This window comes from Salvelinus alpinus, chromosome 32 (assembly GCF_045679555.1).
Source record: "Salvelinus alpinus chromosome 32, SLU_Salpinus.1, whole genome shotgun sequence".
NCBI classification, from domain to species: Eukaryota; Metazoa; Chordata; class Actinopteri; order Salmoniformes; family Salmonidae; genus Salvelinus; species Salvelinus alpinus.
The window spans coordinates 15,514,148-15,532,852 of NC_092117.1; the positions used below are offsets into that span (position 1 = coordinate 15,514,148).

The 18,705-nt window shown below is 41.6% G+C and overlaps 1 protein-coding gene across 2 annotated transcripts; it reads right to left on the reverse strand.

Moving 5' to 3' along the window:
• Positions 1-4,370: 4,370 nt before the first annotated feature.
• Positions 4,371-18,417, reverse strand: slc17a5 (solute carrier family 17 member 5). Of its 2 annotated transcripts, none has more exons than XM_071379545.1 (11): positions 18,248-18,417; positions 8,958-9,151; positions 8,509-8,742; positions 8,244-8,331; positions 7,996-8,082; positions 7,636-7,754; positions 7,062-7,223; positions 6,853-6,985; positions 6,498-6,645; positions 6,237-6,327; positions 4,371-5,984 (listed from the first exon to the last, which is right to left on the reverse strand). In XM_071379545.1, exons 1-11 carry the CDS (start codon positions 18,324-18,326, stop codon positions 5,847-5,849), a joined length of 1,473 nt encoding a protein of 490 aa, XP_071235646.1. In that variant the 5' UTR covers positions 18,327-18,417; the 3' UTR covers positions 4,371-5,846. The 2 variants fall into 2 exon arrangements, with proteins under 2 accessions (XP_071235646.1, XP_071235647.1); XM_071379546.1 differs by lacking the exon at positions 18,248-18,417 and adding an exon at positions 14,643-14,747.
• Between the last annotated feature and the right edge of the window lie 288 nt (positions 18,418-18,705).

Here is an 18,705-nt window from a genome sequence, read left to right on the forward strand (position 1 = left end):
ATACGGTATAGGCCTAAAGCCCGAGACAACGGCAGGATAAATTCACACCTTTTTGTTTTATCATAAAACCCGATATCAACCTCTTTCCAAGTGAAGTCCACAAAGCATATTGCGTTACTTAAGTCGCAGACAGGAGCTGCCTCCACTATGCCAGCACCATTTCAACTTCAACATTTCAACATCATCACCTCAGTTTAGTCTTAATACAGTGACAACTAAAAGATTCCCAATTTTTTTAGTCCAAGTTAAATATGTGGCTGTCCATGGTTCTGATTTCTGTGTGTGTGCATGCGTGTTCGTGAAAGTAGAAAAACATGTTGATTCACCATGTTGACTCAAACGTCATACTCTCATGTTGACGAAACGGTCTATCACTCTGTCATACACTACAGGCTTTTTATTTTTTGTTGTCCTGGCTAAAATGCTTGCTCACTCGCCTAACTTCCATTCATGGGCAACGTTAGCTAGTTAACATTAGCCTTCTACATCTAGCTACATATTGAACTTCCATCCTCTCAGGCCAGGGGCACAACAAGGTATGAATTAATGGTTGGATCAGAATCGCTGCTATAATCATTGGCCAGTACAGAGAATGAAATAAAACCACAAGTCTAAATGCATATCTCCATCCATGGCTATTTTTGGAAAGGGCCAATTTTAGCTAGCTGGCTAACCACCGGAGGACAACACGAGATGCAACAATTCAAGTTTTTTTTTGTCAATGACGTATGCTCTCAATGGGATTTGATAAGAGTGACGCCAAATACAAGCTGGCTTCCCTTGACACTTTGGTGCGCCAGGACCAATCACAGTTGAGCTCGCTCAGTTTAGCTCAATGTTGATTGGCAAATTTGTAAAATACATTTTTGTCAAGGGAGGCCCGATGCTCGCTGGCTTCCCTTGCCTTTGCGGCCGCCGGTAGCATTAATGTCATACTTGTTTGGACTAGACAGAATCAGATGGACTACACGTAGAGAGAGAGGCGCTGTTTCACTCGCTCGGATGCTTTCTCCTGTGAGATGCATTCAGCCTCTTGCAAATTGAAGGAAAAGTATGAAACACAGAGACTAAAGATACATTAATCATTTTTGGGGGGAAGCCTGGCTTCCCTTGGCAACCATGAATACACACCACTGCGTAGAGCAGGGATGGGAAACTGGCTGCAAGCCCGCATCCCCCTTTTGAAGGCTCTCGGATCAATTTCCCAAAACATCATTTTTTTTAAAGGGGGAACTCCGTCTGGGTCTCAACTTGTTCCGAAGTAGAATACACAAGGTGCAATTTTGAAATTTGGTTGTGAGTCAACAGTTTTTCTCGTCATTCACTGATAGGCACTCAATTTGGGGGCGGCAGGTCGCTTAGTGGTTAGAGCATTGGGCCAGTAACCAAAAGGTTGCTAGATCAAATCCCTGAGCTGACAAGGTAAAAATCTGTCATTCTGCCCCTGTTCCTAGGCCGTCATTGTAAATAAGAATTTGTTCTTAACTTACTTGCCTAGTTAAATAAAATAAATAATTAACCCATGTCAGCTAACATTTTTTAGATTGGTAAGTGAGTCTAGTGGCCAGCTATCTAAACTTGTAGTAATCAAGGTTAATCAGTGTCACTCATATCATATTAAAAACTGAAAACATTTTTCTCCATCCTACGACAAAATGTGTAGAATTGCAGGAAATTCATACCCCTGTACTTATACCACATTTTGTTCTTACAGCCTGCATTCAAAATGGATAACCACATTTTTTCTCAATTCTCACTCCATAATGACAGTGAAAACATGTTTTTAGAAAATATTGAAAATGTATTGAAAATGAAATACAGAAATCTCATTTAATTAAATAAGTATTCACACCCGAGTCAATACTTTGTAAAAGCACCTTGGGCAACAATTACCCAGAGTCTTTCTGGGTAAGTCTTTAAAGCCATGTTCACATTGGCAGTTTTTTTTGTACATCCAATTCAAATCTTTTTCCTTCATGCTGAACAGCCAAAAAGCACATGGAATCGGATATTTCAAGCCACATTTCAAACCACCTTCTTAGGTGGTTCTAAAAAAGAAATGTCCTCTCACTGTCAACTGCATTTATTTTCAGCAAACGTAACATGTGTAAATATTTGTATGAACATAAGATTCAACAAGACATAAACTGAACAAGTTCCACAGACATGTGACTAACAGAATAATGTGTCCCTGAACAAAGGGGGGTCAAAATCAAAAGTAACAGTCAGTATCTGGTGTGGCCACCAGCTGCATTAAGTACTGCAGTGCATCTCCTCCTCATGGACTGCACCAGATTTGCCCGTTCTTGAGGTGAGATGTCACCCCAGTCTTCCACCAAGGCACCTGCAAGTTCCCGGACATTTCTGGGGGGACTGGCCCTAGCCCTCACCCTCTGATCCAACAGGTCCCAGACGTGCTCAATGGGATTGAGATCCAGGCTCTTCGCTGGCCATGGCAGAACACTGACATTCCTGTCTTGCAGGAAATCACGCACAGAACGAGCAGTATGGCTGGTGGCATTGTCATGCTGGAGGGTCATGTCAGGATGAGGCCTTACAACAGGCCTACAAGCCCTCAGTCCAACCTCTCTCAGCCTGTTGCGGACAGTCTGACCACTGATGGAGGGATTGTGCTTTCCTGGTGTAACTCAGGCAGTTGTTGCCATCCTGTACCTGTCCTGCAGGTGTGATGTTCGGATGTACCGATCCTGTGCAGCTGTTGTTACATGTGGTCTGCCACTGCGAGGACGAACAGCGGTCCGTCCTGTCTCCCTGTCTTAGGTGTCTCACAGTACGGACATTGCAATTTATTGCCCTGGCCACATTTGCAGTCCTCATGCCTCCTTGCAGCATGCCTAAGGCACGTTCACACAGATGAGCAGGGACCCTGGGCATCTTTCTTTTGGTGTTTTGCAGAGTCAGTAGAAAGGCCTCTTTAGTGTCCTAAGTTTTCATAACTGTGACCTTAATTGCCTACCGTCTGTAAGCGTCTTAATGACCGTTCCACAGGTGCATGTTCATTAATTATTTATGGTTCATTGAACAAGCATGGGAAACAGTGTTTAAACCCTTTACAATGAAGATCTGTGAAGTTATTTGGATTTTTACAAATTATCGTTGAAAGACCAGGGTCCTGAAAAAGAGACGTTTCTTTTTTTTGCTGAGTTTAGATTTAAAAGTGGGATCATCTTATCCTTTGAGGCTTTAAGTGTTCTTACACTATGATTTTGAACATTCAAAGCAACTGGGAAACATCCGTGGCAGGCATCGTCACCTTAGCTTGCTATATAACTTCTGAGTGATGGGAAGCACGAGCACCACCACCAATCAGCCTACACCACTGCTCACACACCCGTTGTTACTATGACAACTAGCATAGCCATGTCAGCAAATGACTGCTGTCTGAACACACACACATCCGATTTGGTCACTTTTAACTTGTCTAGACAGTCAGTATTCCAAAAACAAAACTGATTTGAGCATTAAGGCCTGCAGTGTGAACAAGGGTTAAGAGCTTTCCACACCTGGATTGTGCAACATTTCCCCATTTTTCAAGCTGTCAAAATTGGTTGTTGATCATTGCTAGACAAGACATGTAGATTTAAGTCATAACTGTAACTCAGTTACAGTGAACATTCACCGACTTCTTGATAAACTCGTGTAGATTTGGGCTTGTGTTTCTAGGATTTTGCCTGTGTTTACATCCACTGGTTTTTTTTTAATCCTGAAAAACTCCCTAGTCCTTACGATTACAAGCACAACTATGCTTGAAAATAGAGTGGTACTCAGTAATATTTCTATTCAGGACAGAAAGTTAATTGTGTTGCCACATTTTGGTAGTATTACTTTAGTGTCTTGTTGAAAACATGTTTTGGAATATTTATATTTTGTACAGGCTCTCCTTTTCACTGTCACTTACATTAGTATTGTGGAATAACTACAATGTTGTGTATCTATCCTCAGTTCTCCTACCACAGCCATTAAACTTGAACTGTTTAAGTCAACATTGGCCTCATGGTGAAATCCCTGAGCGGTTTCCTTCCTCTCCGGCAGCTGCGTTAGGAAGGACACCTGTATTTTTGTAGTGACTGGGTGTATTGACACCATCCAAAGTGTAATTAATAACTTCACCATGAACAAAGGGTAATTCAATGTCTGCTTTTATTTAATCAATTTTAAATTCAGGCTGTAACACAATGTGGAAAAAGTCAAGGGGTGTGAATACTTTGAAGGCACTGTATAAGACTATTATCCATGTTTTGCACAGGCACATGATTGAACTTTACAGCCATACCCTGGTTGGCTTTAGAATTACCAAATTAACTTGTCAGTGTAGTTACAGCTTAAATGAGTCAAGACACCCATGCATATTCAATATGATTTCCTTAAAATGCTTTATTAGACTTACATCGGTCATTGACTGAAATGTGCGGTTCCTCATTTGACCTCTTAAAAGATCAAGCATCAAATATGCCAATATCCACATTTAAGATAATGTGATTACTGTGGCTGCGTTTAGACAGTTCAATTTATTACCAGTTTATTTTTGGTTGATGGGTTTACAGGTACATTATCCATTTCAATTTATGTTTATAAAATATGTACCTGTCGGCTGACTCAATTGGTTTTCAATATTCTTTCCCAGTTAAAGGGTTCTCTTTTCATGGCTAGCTCAAAATTAGCTTTCCAAAAGTTATTTATATTGAGATCAGTTTCAGGAGCCCAGATGGTTTGGTAGTTGGGTTTGCCAAGGGATGCCATAACTAAATATTTGGAGTACAGGCATAACCTTTTGATTTCCAGTTACATTGTTGCGAGCAATAACAGGCAGCCCAATTCTGATTTGACAGATCAGATGGGAAAAGATCTGATGTGATTGGTCAAAAGACCAGTTAAATGGAAAATAGATCAGAATGTCTAAACGCTGCCTTGTGTACAAAGCTTATACAGAGACAGTATGTAACTAACATAACGATGAAATGGCAATTTGAGAAACGGACCATTAGAGGTCTCAAACATAAGTCTGTTCCTTTAGGTGGGGGAAACAAAGCCTGCGCAATAAATATCACCCTCACATAAAGCAACCAAATTGGCGGTATGCCATGATTAACATTGTAAGTTGTGCGTAAAACAGCTCTCCATCCTCTGAAATGTAGTCATTAAAAATAAATCACGTAGATAATCCCTTTAACTCAGTCATTATAGTTGGTCCAGCAAGTAAACATAACTGATCAGTAAAAATAATAAATTAAAGACAGATTTGGATGGTAGACAAATTTACACAGGGAATACTGCTGTTTATCAGTATTCTGTCACATGTATTGATTAGATTAAATATACTGGATTGATGATCATAGTTCTATACTTTAGGCACAAGCGGAAGGCCAAAAAAAACAAAGTTTCTCACAATCCTGGGTGACTGTGCTCTTTCAGTTGGCAATAACTCTGCTACATACAAAAACCTTAATTTATATGGCTTTTTTCCCCTCCTGAGCATCTAACAGAGGAGCAACAAATGACAGTGGAAATGCTACTTGTCAGTTCATTTAAGACTTGAAATGTAACGGAATTTAAAAACAAGCTAACTCTTACCTGTAAACAAAGTAAAACACTAAAAGAGGTTATCATATCACAAGAGCCTACACAAAGAGTAAAATATGAATTGATTTTAAAAAATGCACTTATACCCATTATTGGGTCCACTTACCAAAACTAAAAACATTAAAATATTAAAAGGTTACTTTAGAAGGCTATTTCCCCACTAGGGTGGTGTAGAATAGCTTGGTTGAAACCGTCCCATGGCTGTGAGTAAATTTTGGTCCACAGGGGGTCACCCTTTGTCCCCCTCAGTTGCCATGGGAATGGGGATTGTGGACAGCCCAGGGTTGCACCACACCTTGACCAAACACAGTGTAGAAAACTGCTCCAAACACGTTGATCCCAGCAGAGATGTAGAACACCGTCTGCCACTCCTCTATAGTGTTCTACAATAGGAAACAGAGCCATCTGTGAGACCAATAAAGTAGGTTGAAGTTGCCCCCATCTATACACTGGTTTAAGGTCAGTGCTGCCTTGTTTCTCCCAAATACTAGTTAAGGCTAAGCTGATCCTAGATAAGTGGCAACTTTTACCCACATCCTGAGCCCAACACACACCCTACACTTCCAACAATCATGAGTTTTGTGACACTGCTTTCATTGTCTGAAAAATATGATGAAACCAGATGTGATTCTTACATTTTTGGTCAAGGCTCTTGCTATGACTGGTCCCACCATACCAGGTATTGTGGCAAAGGAGTTGGTGATTCCCAACAAAATTCCAGCATAACTAAAAGGGAAAAGGAACATTCACACTAGACAATTATACATCTCACAACAAGACAATTTGATGGTTATTTCTGTTTTACTATGCCATTTTAAGTACATTTCTGGTAATTTCTCTTGCTTAAAATTAAGCACTACCATTGTAACAGTATCAATAGTGATGAATAGTCTTACGATGGGGCGATGTCGAGATGGTTGATGTTGAAGCCGGAGGCAACGATTCCGCCCAGGGAGGAAGAGATGGAAAGGAAGGCTACGGCCAGGATGTAGTTACAGCCTGTATACCCAGCAGCCACGATAAACACTGCCGGCCCAATCATACCTACATACACAGACCGAATATGGTAAATGTAGGCTACATACATAGAAGACATTGACAACAAAAACTTGATTTATCCAAATGGAGAGGTAAAGTGAGATACAGCTAAAAGACCGACCATGTGGGTGTTTGAATTGGCAGATCGTGAGCAGAGATGTGTCTTGTGTAAGCATGACTGCATGTGTGTGTTACGATGATGCTGCTCCTCACCTACGAGACTGAAGGCCTTCCTGACAACCACAGTCCGGTAGAAGCAGTTCTCCCTCAGGTAGTCAGCCAGCTGGCCTCCCAGCACGGCCAGCAGCCCACAGCCAATGTAGGGCAGAGCCGACAGGGCACCGTTCTAATATGAGGAAACACTGGGTTAATAACAAGAGTCTGTGGGTGTGTATAAACTCAGAACAAGTGTATAAACTCACCTCTTTGATGCTGAAGCCCAAAACATCACTCATGTATGTGGGCAGCAAAGTGAGTAGCGTGTAGAATGTCCAGTTGTAGGAGAAGTGAGCCACTACTATGGCCCACAGCGGCATGGACGTAAAGATGGCCCCCCAGGGGATGTGGTCACCCGACGAAGTGAGCTGAACAAGAGAACAAAAGACTACCATCTTAAAATACCACTTGACTTGCACGTGAAATATCACTGTTCTCACAGGCTTATTTGAGGGTGGCTGAGAAAAGCACTTTGTGGATGTAAAAAAAAAAGGGGGGGGGGGGTGTTTCTAGCCAATGTAAGTCAAATATAGTAAAAAAGTTATGACTGCAGCAAAATGTGTTCCTCCAGTTGAATGTTGTTACACCAAATAGTTTGACATTTTACACCGTTACTGTAACACTTTTTTTTATTTTCTTCTCAGATATACTACACAACTTCATTGTATTCTACAATTATGAACTAAATCCTCACGAGCCTGACACAACCAGTCTGCCATTTGATCAAGAGATTGGGCCTTAGTTCAGACACTACAATTCCCAGCTGCTTTTGCAATGTACCTCCTTCTTCAGGGAGGAAGTGATGTAGAGTCGCTCCTGTTCTGTGATCCGCGGGTGTGTGCTGGGAGTGTTACTGACAAGGAGCGCCCACAGGATGAACCACACAAATCCCACAATGCCTAAAAACAGTCAAATAATGCACAAACTAAGTTGCTTGGATAACAGTGTCTGCTAAATAACTCAAATATACATTTTTTTTTTTAAACAAGCATTGCTTGTGACATGGACTTTCACTAACTTCCCTTCATTTTCTGTAAAAAAAGATTGTATAAAACAAGGAAACAGTGTCTGTATTCCTTGCATTTGTAAGCATTAAAACAGACAAAACTGTCACTACGGAAAACCCTCTGCTAGCCTTACCAAAGATATAGAAGACCCAGGTCCAGTCAAGGTAAAAGCAGATCTGAGCAGACAGGGGAAGGGCGACCACTGTACCCAGCTGAGCACCTGGAGAGAGGAGATTTTTATTAAACTGCTTTGTGGAGAAATATATATACTTTTTAATTTTTTTATCACCTACATTTAGGAAAAGTATAAGCCACACATGCAAACATGAGTTCCCAGAGTAAGAAAGGGTGTGTGCAGGGTGGGATAAAAGTGAGCATTACCAGTGTAAGCGATGGTGAGCAATCGGCTCCTCTCCATTGGCGGGGCCCAAAATGCCCACATGGCGTGCATGGCTGGAAACGTCACTCCCTGTTGAGAAATACAAAAATATCCCTGGGTTACAGACTCGGTACACACTGAGAAGTAGTCAGGTAAACATTATGAGCAAAATAACCCACTTTATTTTTTTTGTGATTAGAGGTCATACAGATGATAAAGTGTGAGTTCTCATGAGTATAGCAAATCTTGCGTGTACACGCACACTACCTCTCCGATACCCTCCAATACTCTGACAGCGATAAGGTAGCCTGCACCCAGGTCGGCAGCCATGGGGGTGAGGAGGGTGAAAACCACAGTTCCCAGGATTCCTAGGCCCAGTAGCCATTTGGCCCCATACTTGCTTGCCAGGTAGCCCCCTGGGATCTGAGTCAGGATGTAGCCGTAGAAGAAGGAGCCCAGGATCCAGCCTTGGGTCTCAGAGTCCCAGTCATACACACTGGCCTGCCAGACACACAAAAACACAGATAATGCTTTCTGTCTGGCCAGAGCAAACAAGACAGTCAACAGATGTGGTTGCTAATCATGTGGTGTCGTGATTAAGTGTTACAGTCAGTCATAGTGTGGTTGTGTAATGTGTGCAGTCATAGTGGTCGTCGGTATTACATGGTTACTCATATTGTGGTTGTGTTGGGGCGAGCTGGGCTGGTGGTACTCACAGTGTGGTTGTATGTGGGGCGAGCAGGGCTGGAGTGTGCAGGACATACTGATTTGCTGGTGTTGCCGCTGGCGTCTGTGTTGTTAAGCATGTCCACCATGGCAACGCTGAGGTTTACCCTGAGGGCATAGGCCACAAAGAAACCATAACAGGAGAGCAGAGACAGACCGTACCTCGAAGAGCAGCACGCAGGGGCTGAGAGAGAGGGAAGACCAGAGAAACAGAGAGTTGTGAGGTGCTATAACTAATTGGATCAGGCACAGTACAATATCACAGGATAATACATTATTATGAGAAAGCTAAATGTTGACAGCTACATCTTTTGTCCTTCACAATATTCAACAGCAGTGAAAGATATTTCTGCCGAGGTGCACTTTGAAGATGCTAGAATAGTCCACATTAACAAACAAAACGAGTAAAGAACAGAAAAACTGTTCTACTATGGGGTAGTCTGATTTATCTAGTTGTTGTGCACACTGCTGTTGGAGCAAGGAATACAAGCATTTAGCTACACCCGCAATAACATCTGACAAATGTGTGTGATCAATGCAATTTGATTTATGCGAGATAAATATTTCCTTGGAGGCGCATTCAAGTGCCATGGGGAGGGAAACATGCAGTCTAACAAGCAGTCAAAGCACAACAATTCTTGCAATCGTGGGTGATTTTTTTGTTTTGTTGGTCTTCGTTAAAAAGGCTACCCTACCTCAACTTAATTTAGAGAGACTTCATTTGTGATGACAGATTACATTTTTAATTGAGCAAGAGTAGTGGCAACCACAGAAAGACATGCACAGTGCAATATATAAAAGAAAATTCATAATTTTACTAAAATATGTTACTGGCCTCATTTCTGGAGGTAGAAATTAAACTTTAAAGTGTCAGCATAATTTAATATATATATATATATTTCTAATAATGTCCTTTAAAAAGTCACCAGACCTGACCTTTCCAGTCGTAAATTTAAAAAAAAGATCTGGGGGGTGGCCTTGGCAGGGCTCGAATTTGGCCATAATGCCTTCTAAAACAATTTATGCCTTGTGGCAAAAGTGGCAGTTGTGCCCTTGGACTGAATATAATAATTATAATTCCCTTCTCCCGGCTGCCAATCAGCATAGCCTACTCCAAAGAACCTCTCACTCACGTGGGTGTCTCGGATATTTCAATTCTTATTAGCCAATGCCTGTCACGTGATCAGGTCCTTCACAGGCATTGCAGCTCTGAAGTAGGCTACAAGTGAAGTACGACACATCAGGGATGCAACGGCGCGAGTCCTTCTCATTGAATTCCGAGTCGCATATTGAAGATGTTAGAACTGCCCACATTTACTTCAACAGCCAACAAGATGAGTAGGCCTAACGAACAGCAAAAGCACTAGTCTATTTCAATCTACTATCCCCCAACAAAAGTTTACCTATTCTATTGGTGAGCTTGTCCTGTGTGAGAAATAAATATTCCAAAAATCCTCTGGGAGAGTTGTGGCACCCAATAGATCCCAAATTAATACAAATCACTGTACATAATATATTTTTACGCAATGAGGCTGATGCAACAGATCAGAATGTTTAGCTTAAAATTGTAATAAACTTAGGTTATTTCTTCACATTATAAAAAAAAAAAGAAATGCAGCAATGTGCACACGGCAGTAGGCTATAAGTGCGATTGTTCCAAAAGGCAATTAGCAGGAAAACACTGTCCTCAAAAGTGCGCGGTTTCATATGAGAGATAAAAATATCCTTTTGACATGTAGAAAGAGGGAAGCTCTAAAGCCGCATCAACAAGCATGGGTTGTTAATATGACTAGGATTGTGTCTGGCTGCTGGACAACGAAAAATTTGAAATACTGGTGTCAATGAGGAAGGGTTTAAAAAAAGAATCCCCTTAACATGCCTATGGTCGGAACATGGTAAGATATGCCTCAAATGCAAAAAAATAAAAGTCCAGGTTTTAAGTAACTACATTTATGGATAAATTGTATCTAAATGTTGACTGCCTCCACTCAGATTGCAAGGAGGGTGATGTTGCAAAGCGCAAAGTCCTTTCTCCTATCGGAATGAACAATGCCTCGAGTATGTCACAGAAGCAAGCCTTTAGACATGAATAATTACCCTACATTACATTATTTGCAAAACATGACTGTCGTTTAGCACACACATGACCAAAAGTATGTGGACAACTGCTAGTCGAACATCTAATTTCAAATCATGGGCATTAATATGGTCCCCCCCTTTGCTGCTATAACAGCCTCCACTCATCTGGGAAGGCTTTCCACTAGATGTTGGAACATTGCTGCGGGGACTTCAGCCACAAGAGCATTAGGGAGGCGATTAGGTCTGGCTCGCAGTCGGCGTTCCAATTCATCCCAAAGGTGTTTGATGTGATTGAGGTCAGGGCTGTGCCAGACAGTCAAGGTCTTCCACACTGATCTCAACAAACCATTTCTGTATGGACCTCGCTTTGTGCACGTGGCATTATCATGCTGAAACAGGAAATAGCCTTCCCCAAACTGTTGTTGCCACAAAGTTGGAAGTCAAGAATCGTTGAGAATGTAATTGCATGCTGTAGCATTAAGATTTCCCTTCACTGGAAATAAGGGGCCTGAACCATGAAAAACAGCCCCAGACCATTATTCCTCTTCCAAACGTTACAGTTGGCACTAAGCGGTCGGGCAGGTAACGTTCGCCTGGTTTCCAAAAAAATGGCTCCAGAGTCCAATGGCAGCGCTTGGCATTGCGCATGGTGATCTTAGGCATGTGGGCGGCTGCTCAGCTATGGAAACCCATGGATCGCCCAGTGAACAGTTCTTGTGCTGACGTTGCTTCCAAAGGCAGTTTGGAACTCCGTAGTAAGTGTTGCAAGCGAGGACAGACATTCTTTTACACAATACACGCTTCTGTGAATTTGACAAACTGACATCCTATGACAGTGCCATGTTGAAAGTCACTGACCTCTAGTAAGGCCATTCTAATGCCAATGGTTGTCTATGGAAATTGCATGGCTGTGTGCTCGATTTAATACACCCGTCAGCAACATGTGGATGAAATAGCCAAATCCACTCATTTGAAGGGGTGTCCACATACTTTGTATATATACAAAGTACCAGTCAAAAGTTTGGATACACCTACTCAATCAAGGGTTTTTCTTTACTTTTACTATTTTCGACATTGTAGAATAATAGTGAAGACATCATAACTATGAAATGACACATATGGAATCATGTAGTAACCAAAGTGTTAAACAAAGATTTGTTAAACAAAAGTTAAGCAAATCAAAATATATTTAAATTCTTCAAAGTTTCCACCCTTTGCCTTGATGACAGCTTTGCACACTTGGTATTCTCAACCAGCTTCATGAGGAATGCTTTTCCAACAGTCTTGAAGGAGTTCCTACATATGCTGAACACTTTTTGGCCCCTTTTCTTTCACTCTGCGGTCCAACTCATCCCAAACCACCTCAATTGGGTTGAGGTCATCTGATGCAGCACTCCATCTCTCTCCTTGGTCAAATAGCCCTTAAACAGCCTGGATGTGTGTTTTGCATCATTGTCCTGTTGAAAAACAAATGATAGTCCCACTAAGCGGAAACCAGATGGGATGGCGTATCGCTGCAGAATGCTGTGGTAGCCATGCTGGTTAAGTATGCCTTGAATTCTAAATAAATCACCAACAGTGACACCAGCAAAGCACCCTCACACCTCCATGCTTCACGGTGGGAACCACACATGCAGAGATCATCCATTCGCCTACTCTGCATCTCACTAAGACACAGCGGTTGGAAGCAAACATCTCAAATTAGGACTCAGACCAAAGGACAGATTTCCACCAGTCTAATATCCATTGCTCGTGTTTCTTGGCCCAAACAAGTCTCTTCTTATTGATGTCCTTTAGTAGTTTTTTTGCAGCAATTCAACCATGAAGGGATGATTCAAGCAGTCTCCTCTGAACAGTTAAGGTTGAGATGTCTTTTACTTGAACTCTGTGAAGCATTTATTTGGGCTGCAATTTCTGAGGCTGGTAACTCTAATGAACTTATCCTCTGCAGCAGAGGTAACTCTGGGTCTTCCTTTCCTGTGGCGGTCCTCATGAGACCGTTTCATCATAGCGCTTGATGGTTGTTGTGACTGCACTTGAAGAAACTTTCAAAGTTCTTAACTTTCAGGATTGACTGACCTTCATGTCTTAAAGTAATGGACTGTCACTTCTGTTTGCTTATTTGAGCTGTTCTTGCCATAATATGGACTTGGTCTTTTGCCAAATAGCTACCTTCTGTATACCACCCCTACCATGTCACAACATAACTGATTGGCTCAAACGCATTAAGGAAAGAAATTCCACAAATTAACAAGGCATATGAAGCTGGTTGAGAGAATGCCAAGTGCATGCAAAGCTGTCACCAAGACAAAGGGTGGCTAGTTCAAGAATCTCAAATATTTTTGGTTACTACATGATTCCATGTGTTATTTCATAGTTGATATCTTCACAATTATTCTACAATGTAGAAAATATTACAAATAAAGAACCCTTGAATTAGTAGGTGTCCAAACTTTTGACTGGTACTGTAGATGTAATTAAAAGTCTCATTAAAGTTTGGCTACATTTTCAGGTGCCTCCCTCATGTCAGCATAGGTCTGGACATGACATGATGTAGCCAAAGGCTATCACCGACACTTCAACACTTAGGCTAATATTTATGTACATTTGCATACCACTTGTTTTTCTTAAGCGAATAAGCTCCTGTTTTTTGGTTGTCAAGTACATGTAATTGGCTATTTTGGTTAATTGGGAACCTCTTGGAAGGCCAAATGGCCTTGCCCCTAAAATCCTGTGCCCCTAAAAGGCCTGTACCTCGGACCCCCTTTGTGATCCACTGCTACACATTGTTTTCAGAGGAAACACTGTCCTACAGCATATCTGTTTTTAGTACCATTAGCTATGGCTGAGAGCAGTTTATGAGACTGAAGATTGTTATTGTTGAATCATGGCATACTTTTATTACCCAAAGCATTCCTTCCTTCCAGAACAGAAGCTTGTTTCATGCAGCCTGACAACTATTCCTCTCATGACCACCATTCAAAACCGATGTCTGTGGGAATGAAAAGGTGTCTGTCTACTCTTTACCATGGAGTATCTAAACCTGGAGGTAATATAAGACATGCAACTCAGAGTGAAGGGGATGGCTCACTGTTCATTTAAATGGTTAGGCCTACAGGCTACTTCTGACAGTTGAGGCACCAGCAGGTCTAGAATAAATATTTGACAGATGAATATGGTAATATTGGTAAATAATGCATAGGAAACAAATGCTTGGTAAACCAGTTTTTTTTTAAATGCCTGTTTTAAAATAAACCTGCAACAGTTGTAAATGACATATGTTCTACAACCCACGACACAAGCAATAAACTGCTGGCAAGAAGAAAATGCAAATCACGAAAACATGGAGAAATATTAAAACAGTGGCACTGACTACACAGAGAAGGTACGGTGGTCAGTTAACTAAAAGGTGAGACTGTGTCCCCCATATTCAACTGCTGTTCACATGGTAGACTGCTTGTAGGCCCCACTCTTGTTCGGGAAACACTGGATTATCCTTACTTCTCCCACCACTACCACTCCATTATATCAAAACACAAAACAGGGCAACTTCGACAGTTACATAGGCCTAACAGGCTGACTGCCTAAATTCTTACCTGACAGGACAGCAGACATCCATTTCCGTAACACACTTGAGTGCATTTCCATAAGCTATTTAGCGTAGTTCTCAAACTCAATATGCTTAACCAATATTGATCTGTCCAGAAGAAAAACGTTATGGCCTTTTAACAGATTGAGAAATTGGATGTGTTGTTTCCTGCTTGGTGGCTTCTATTTGCTACAAGAGAAGCGCATTCCCAGTAGGCTAATCGACCTTATGTATACATACCCTAAGTTGATTCCTGGGCCTAAGGAGAGGTGGAGTCAAGGAGTATACGATACGATCCTCAAAAATAATATCCCGATATATAACTATTCCCCCCCCCCTCATCACTAGCGATTAAGGACCGTTTAAAACGGAGACCAGTTAGAGAGCCCTGAAGGAACATCTGTCTCGCAGGGGAATGTCCCACTATTAGTCCAAGGGCCAACAACCAAAAAGTGTTTTGTGACCCAGAAAACAAAACCGTAAAATGTCTACATCATTTTGGAGATCCTTTTATTAAGAATTTGTGATCGACAACTTGTAAAAAAGTCTTACATCTTGGTTACAATTGTTACACACGTTCTCATAATTGCAGAAAGCAACACATGTACCGAGTAGGGTCTATCTAGGGCTGGGCGATATGGCCTACAACTTGTTGGGGCGGCAGGTAGCCTAGTCGTTAGAGCGTTGGGCCAGTAACCGAAAGGTAGCTGGATCAAATCCCTGAGCTAACAAGGTAAAAATCTGTCGTCTGCCCCTGAACAAGGCAGTTGGCCTACTGGGGAACAATGGGTTGTCATTGTAAATAAGACTTTGTTCTTAACTGACTTGCCTAGTTAAAAAGGTTACTTTTTTAAAATATAATTAAGAAATTGGCCAAAATATCATATTTTAAACATTGTATTTAATGTTTTTGAATAATAAAAGTTCATCAATTTCTTCATGAGTAGTGCTAGGGTCATGCACTATTCTAAGTGATTTCAATGGGCCTTTCTGCATTGTGATTGTTTTCTACTGTTCAATTCAACCAAAACCATGTCAGCATTTTCATCAACTTCTGCATTTGTTGCACTCATTTCCACACTGCAAAGTTGGGCTGCACGATATGGGCAAACAATCTAGACCTTTTTTTTAACCAAATGCTGCAACTGCGCTTTGACTTGCAATTTAGAGTAAAACACTTTGGTGAACTGTTGGAATCATGGAAATAGAATGATTATTCTAATTCTATAGTTAGAATATAATAGTGGGCAATTTGAATTCAATGTTGTTTGACCATTACGAATGAAAGTGCCAGGGAGGAGTTATTGTGACAGGGTAGGAACTGTTGATAAGTGTTTCCTAGGGGACTCTATAATATTTGGCTACATTGAATGTTCTCTTAGCTACTTTAATGTAGCTAACTTTCTTGCTTCGCACATTCCTCTAATTTAGACAACGTGCTGATTTAGGTCTACACCATCCCTGGTATTATCAGGCTGTATATATAGCTAATTACGTTTGCTCTGACTCAGTACATTTATTAGCTAGCTAGCGATTAGCGGCCCAACTTGCTAAGAAAAGACCAAACTAGCTGTTTGCAGATTTAAGAAACACAAACCAATAGTGTAATTATAGAACGCTAGTGGATTTATAGTAAGAAGCAAAATGAAAACAGCATCGATGTCATCAACATTGTTGCATGTGCTGTATTGCCCATGCAGCCTGGTTTAAGAACAAATGTTCTCCTTGAGTGACAGGGGGCGGGGCTAAGTCTGTCTGTATAGGCAGCATGGATAGAGATGACTCAAGTAGCGAACACCAAAATTGGACGTTACAGGCGTATCACATTTAACAAACCAAAACATTCAAATACCGCTATAGAAGTGAAAGTAAAAACCGGTCCGTGCAGCAATACTGGTATATCGTCAACTACGGTATACCGCCTAGCACTACATAAAAAAACCTTAAACTTTTATTTAACTAGTCAAGTCAGTTCAGAACAAATTCTTATTTACATTGACGGCCTACCCTATATGGGGACTGCAGTTTCTATATACAGCGCCCACTACATGTTGCACCCACTACGCATCACTACATACCGTTCCCACTGCCATTGAGGCTCCAAGCTAGCTAGGACCTTGGTACAGTGTCCTTTGATCCCGCCTGACGAGCACTGCTTTCTTGCAGTTATTTTAACATTACGGCGAGGGTAGTGCCAGACAAGAGTTGGGTTTGCTACACTAGCTAGCTACTTGCACTGCAGTAACCTTAACAGAACTGCGGGAGAGCAGTGCTCGGCAGGCTGGGGCGAAGGACAATGTGTGCCGGTGTCCTAGCTAGCTAGAAGCCTCCTGTGGGTTTTTTGGGCGGTTGGCATCCAACGTTATTGGTGCATTACCGCCACCTGGTGTGTGGACCAGAGACAGCGCTAGCAGCCTCAATGGCAGTGTGCCCAGTCTGTAGTGACACACATTGTGTGTGGCATGTAGTGGCCACGGCATGTAGTAACCGCAGTCTGCAGATAGATATTATAGCAGGTACCGGACCGGAGGAATCACATAATCATATGGGATATGATGCTGTTGAAACATAAATAGATTTTTGGGCAAATTGGTTGCCACGCAAGACCGCTTTGCATGGCTGCTTGCTGCTTCCTTGTAGCATTTCAGCTAAGCCTAACTCATTCTCCTAACCTGCCACGTTAGTTCTCCTAAACGGTTTAGCTAAATAGGCAACAGCCAGGTTCAGGAATACAGTATTTTCAATCCACCTCAGGTATCATTGTAGGTCGTCACTAGCTACTACAGCCAAAGTCCTAAACCCCGCCTATTTCCACAATTTATCTTCTTAAAATTGTTTTTTCAAACGAACCCCACTGCTAACCTTAAGACCAAAAAGTAAATATTATTTTTCATTAACTTTTACGATATAGATGACTTTATGGCTGTGTGGTAACTAGTGGAAACTGTCTTTCTACGCCTGCTACGTTAGGTTTCCATACACTAACTTATGTCGATCCACCCACTTATTTTGCAACGCCACTTTTATGCAGTTCAGTTACCCATACCTGGTTTTCTGGGCCACGGGACAACACATTTGATTGGTGGCCCTTGGACCCCACCATTTCAATAATACATGTCACTAATAGCAAATGGACATGCACGGGCTGATCAAACAAGTAGCTGAAGACTATGGTTTACCGTAAATCATACAGTCGAGCCAAAACATTATGAACAGTTCTCTATATTACCTGTGTAAATACGTTTTTTTAAAGTGCCCTGGGGTTAAGGAATGTTTTTGGGATTTTTAAGTCTCAGCGGAGCACCTGATTAAATGTTTGGTTCAAGTTGGGCTGAAGCGCGTTTAGGGTACGCTTTCTTTCCATCACCTGATTCTCGTAAACAAAGAAAAGGGTGAGGCAGTATGCAAGCAGCAGAGGCATTAACGTGAGTTTGCTACTGTAACTAGCTAGTTACGCAGATCATTTATTCGAATGTTTCGAAATTAAACAGTAAGTTACTAGGCATTTTTTTTAGCAGGCATTTTTTCTGTAGTCTGTCAATTTAAGGACGCCGATTGTAAATATTAGTTAGCTATCTAACAAGGCAGGTGTTTCAGCTGGCACTCGCTCACCTCTTTCGACTTTATCATCTTGTTGACTGAGCAACAACGGTTGTTCTTGGTCATCGGTGTCCGATATATATCGGTCCATTGCACATCAGAGTTCAATGTTTTGAGTTGCCATACCTGTAGTTAAAATTTATCTATTTATATGAACTGTGAACGGAAGTTTGGAAAGGAACCGGTGTGACGTCTATTTCTTCTTCTTTGGTGGGGTTTTACGGCGGACTACATCCTCCAATGGTGTATTGCCGCCATCTATTGGGTGGGGTGAAAACTAAGCAGCGTTAACTCAAAAAAAGGGGGAAGCTTTAAAAACATAATATTTTATTTAACTAGCGAAGTCAGTTAAGAACAAATTCTTATTTACAATGACGGCCTACATCGGCCAAACCTGGAAGACGCTGGGCCAATTGTGCACCGTCCAATGGGACTCCATAGCCTGTATTCAAACCAGGGTGTCTGTAGTG

Excerpts from the sequence above, each read along its gene's own strand:
- slc17a5 (XM_071379545.1), bottom strand. The coding sequence starts at position 18,326 with ATGGACCGATATATATCGGACACCGATGACCAAGAACAACCGTTGTTG. Across the intron at positions 8,083-8,243 it reads GCTCACCATCGCTTACACTG|GTGCTCAGCTGGGTACAGTG; the intron begins GTAATGCTCACT and ends TCCTCTCTCCAG. Across the intron at positions 7,755-7,995 it reads CTGGGTCTTCTATATCTTTG|GCATTGTGGGATTTGTGTGG; the intron begins GTAAGGCTAGCA and ends GACTGTTTTTAG.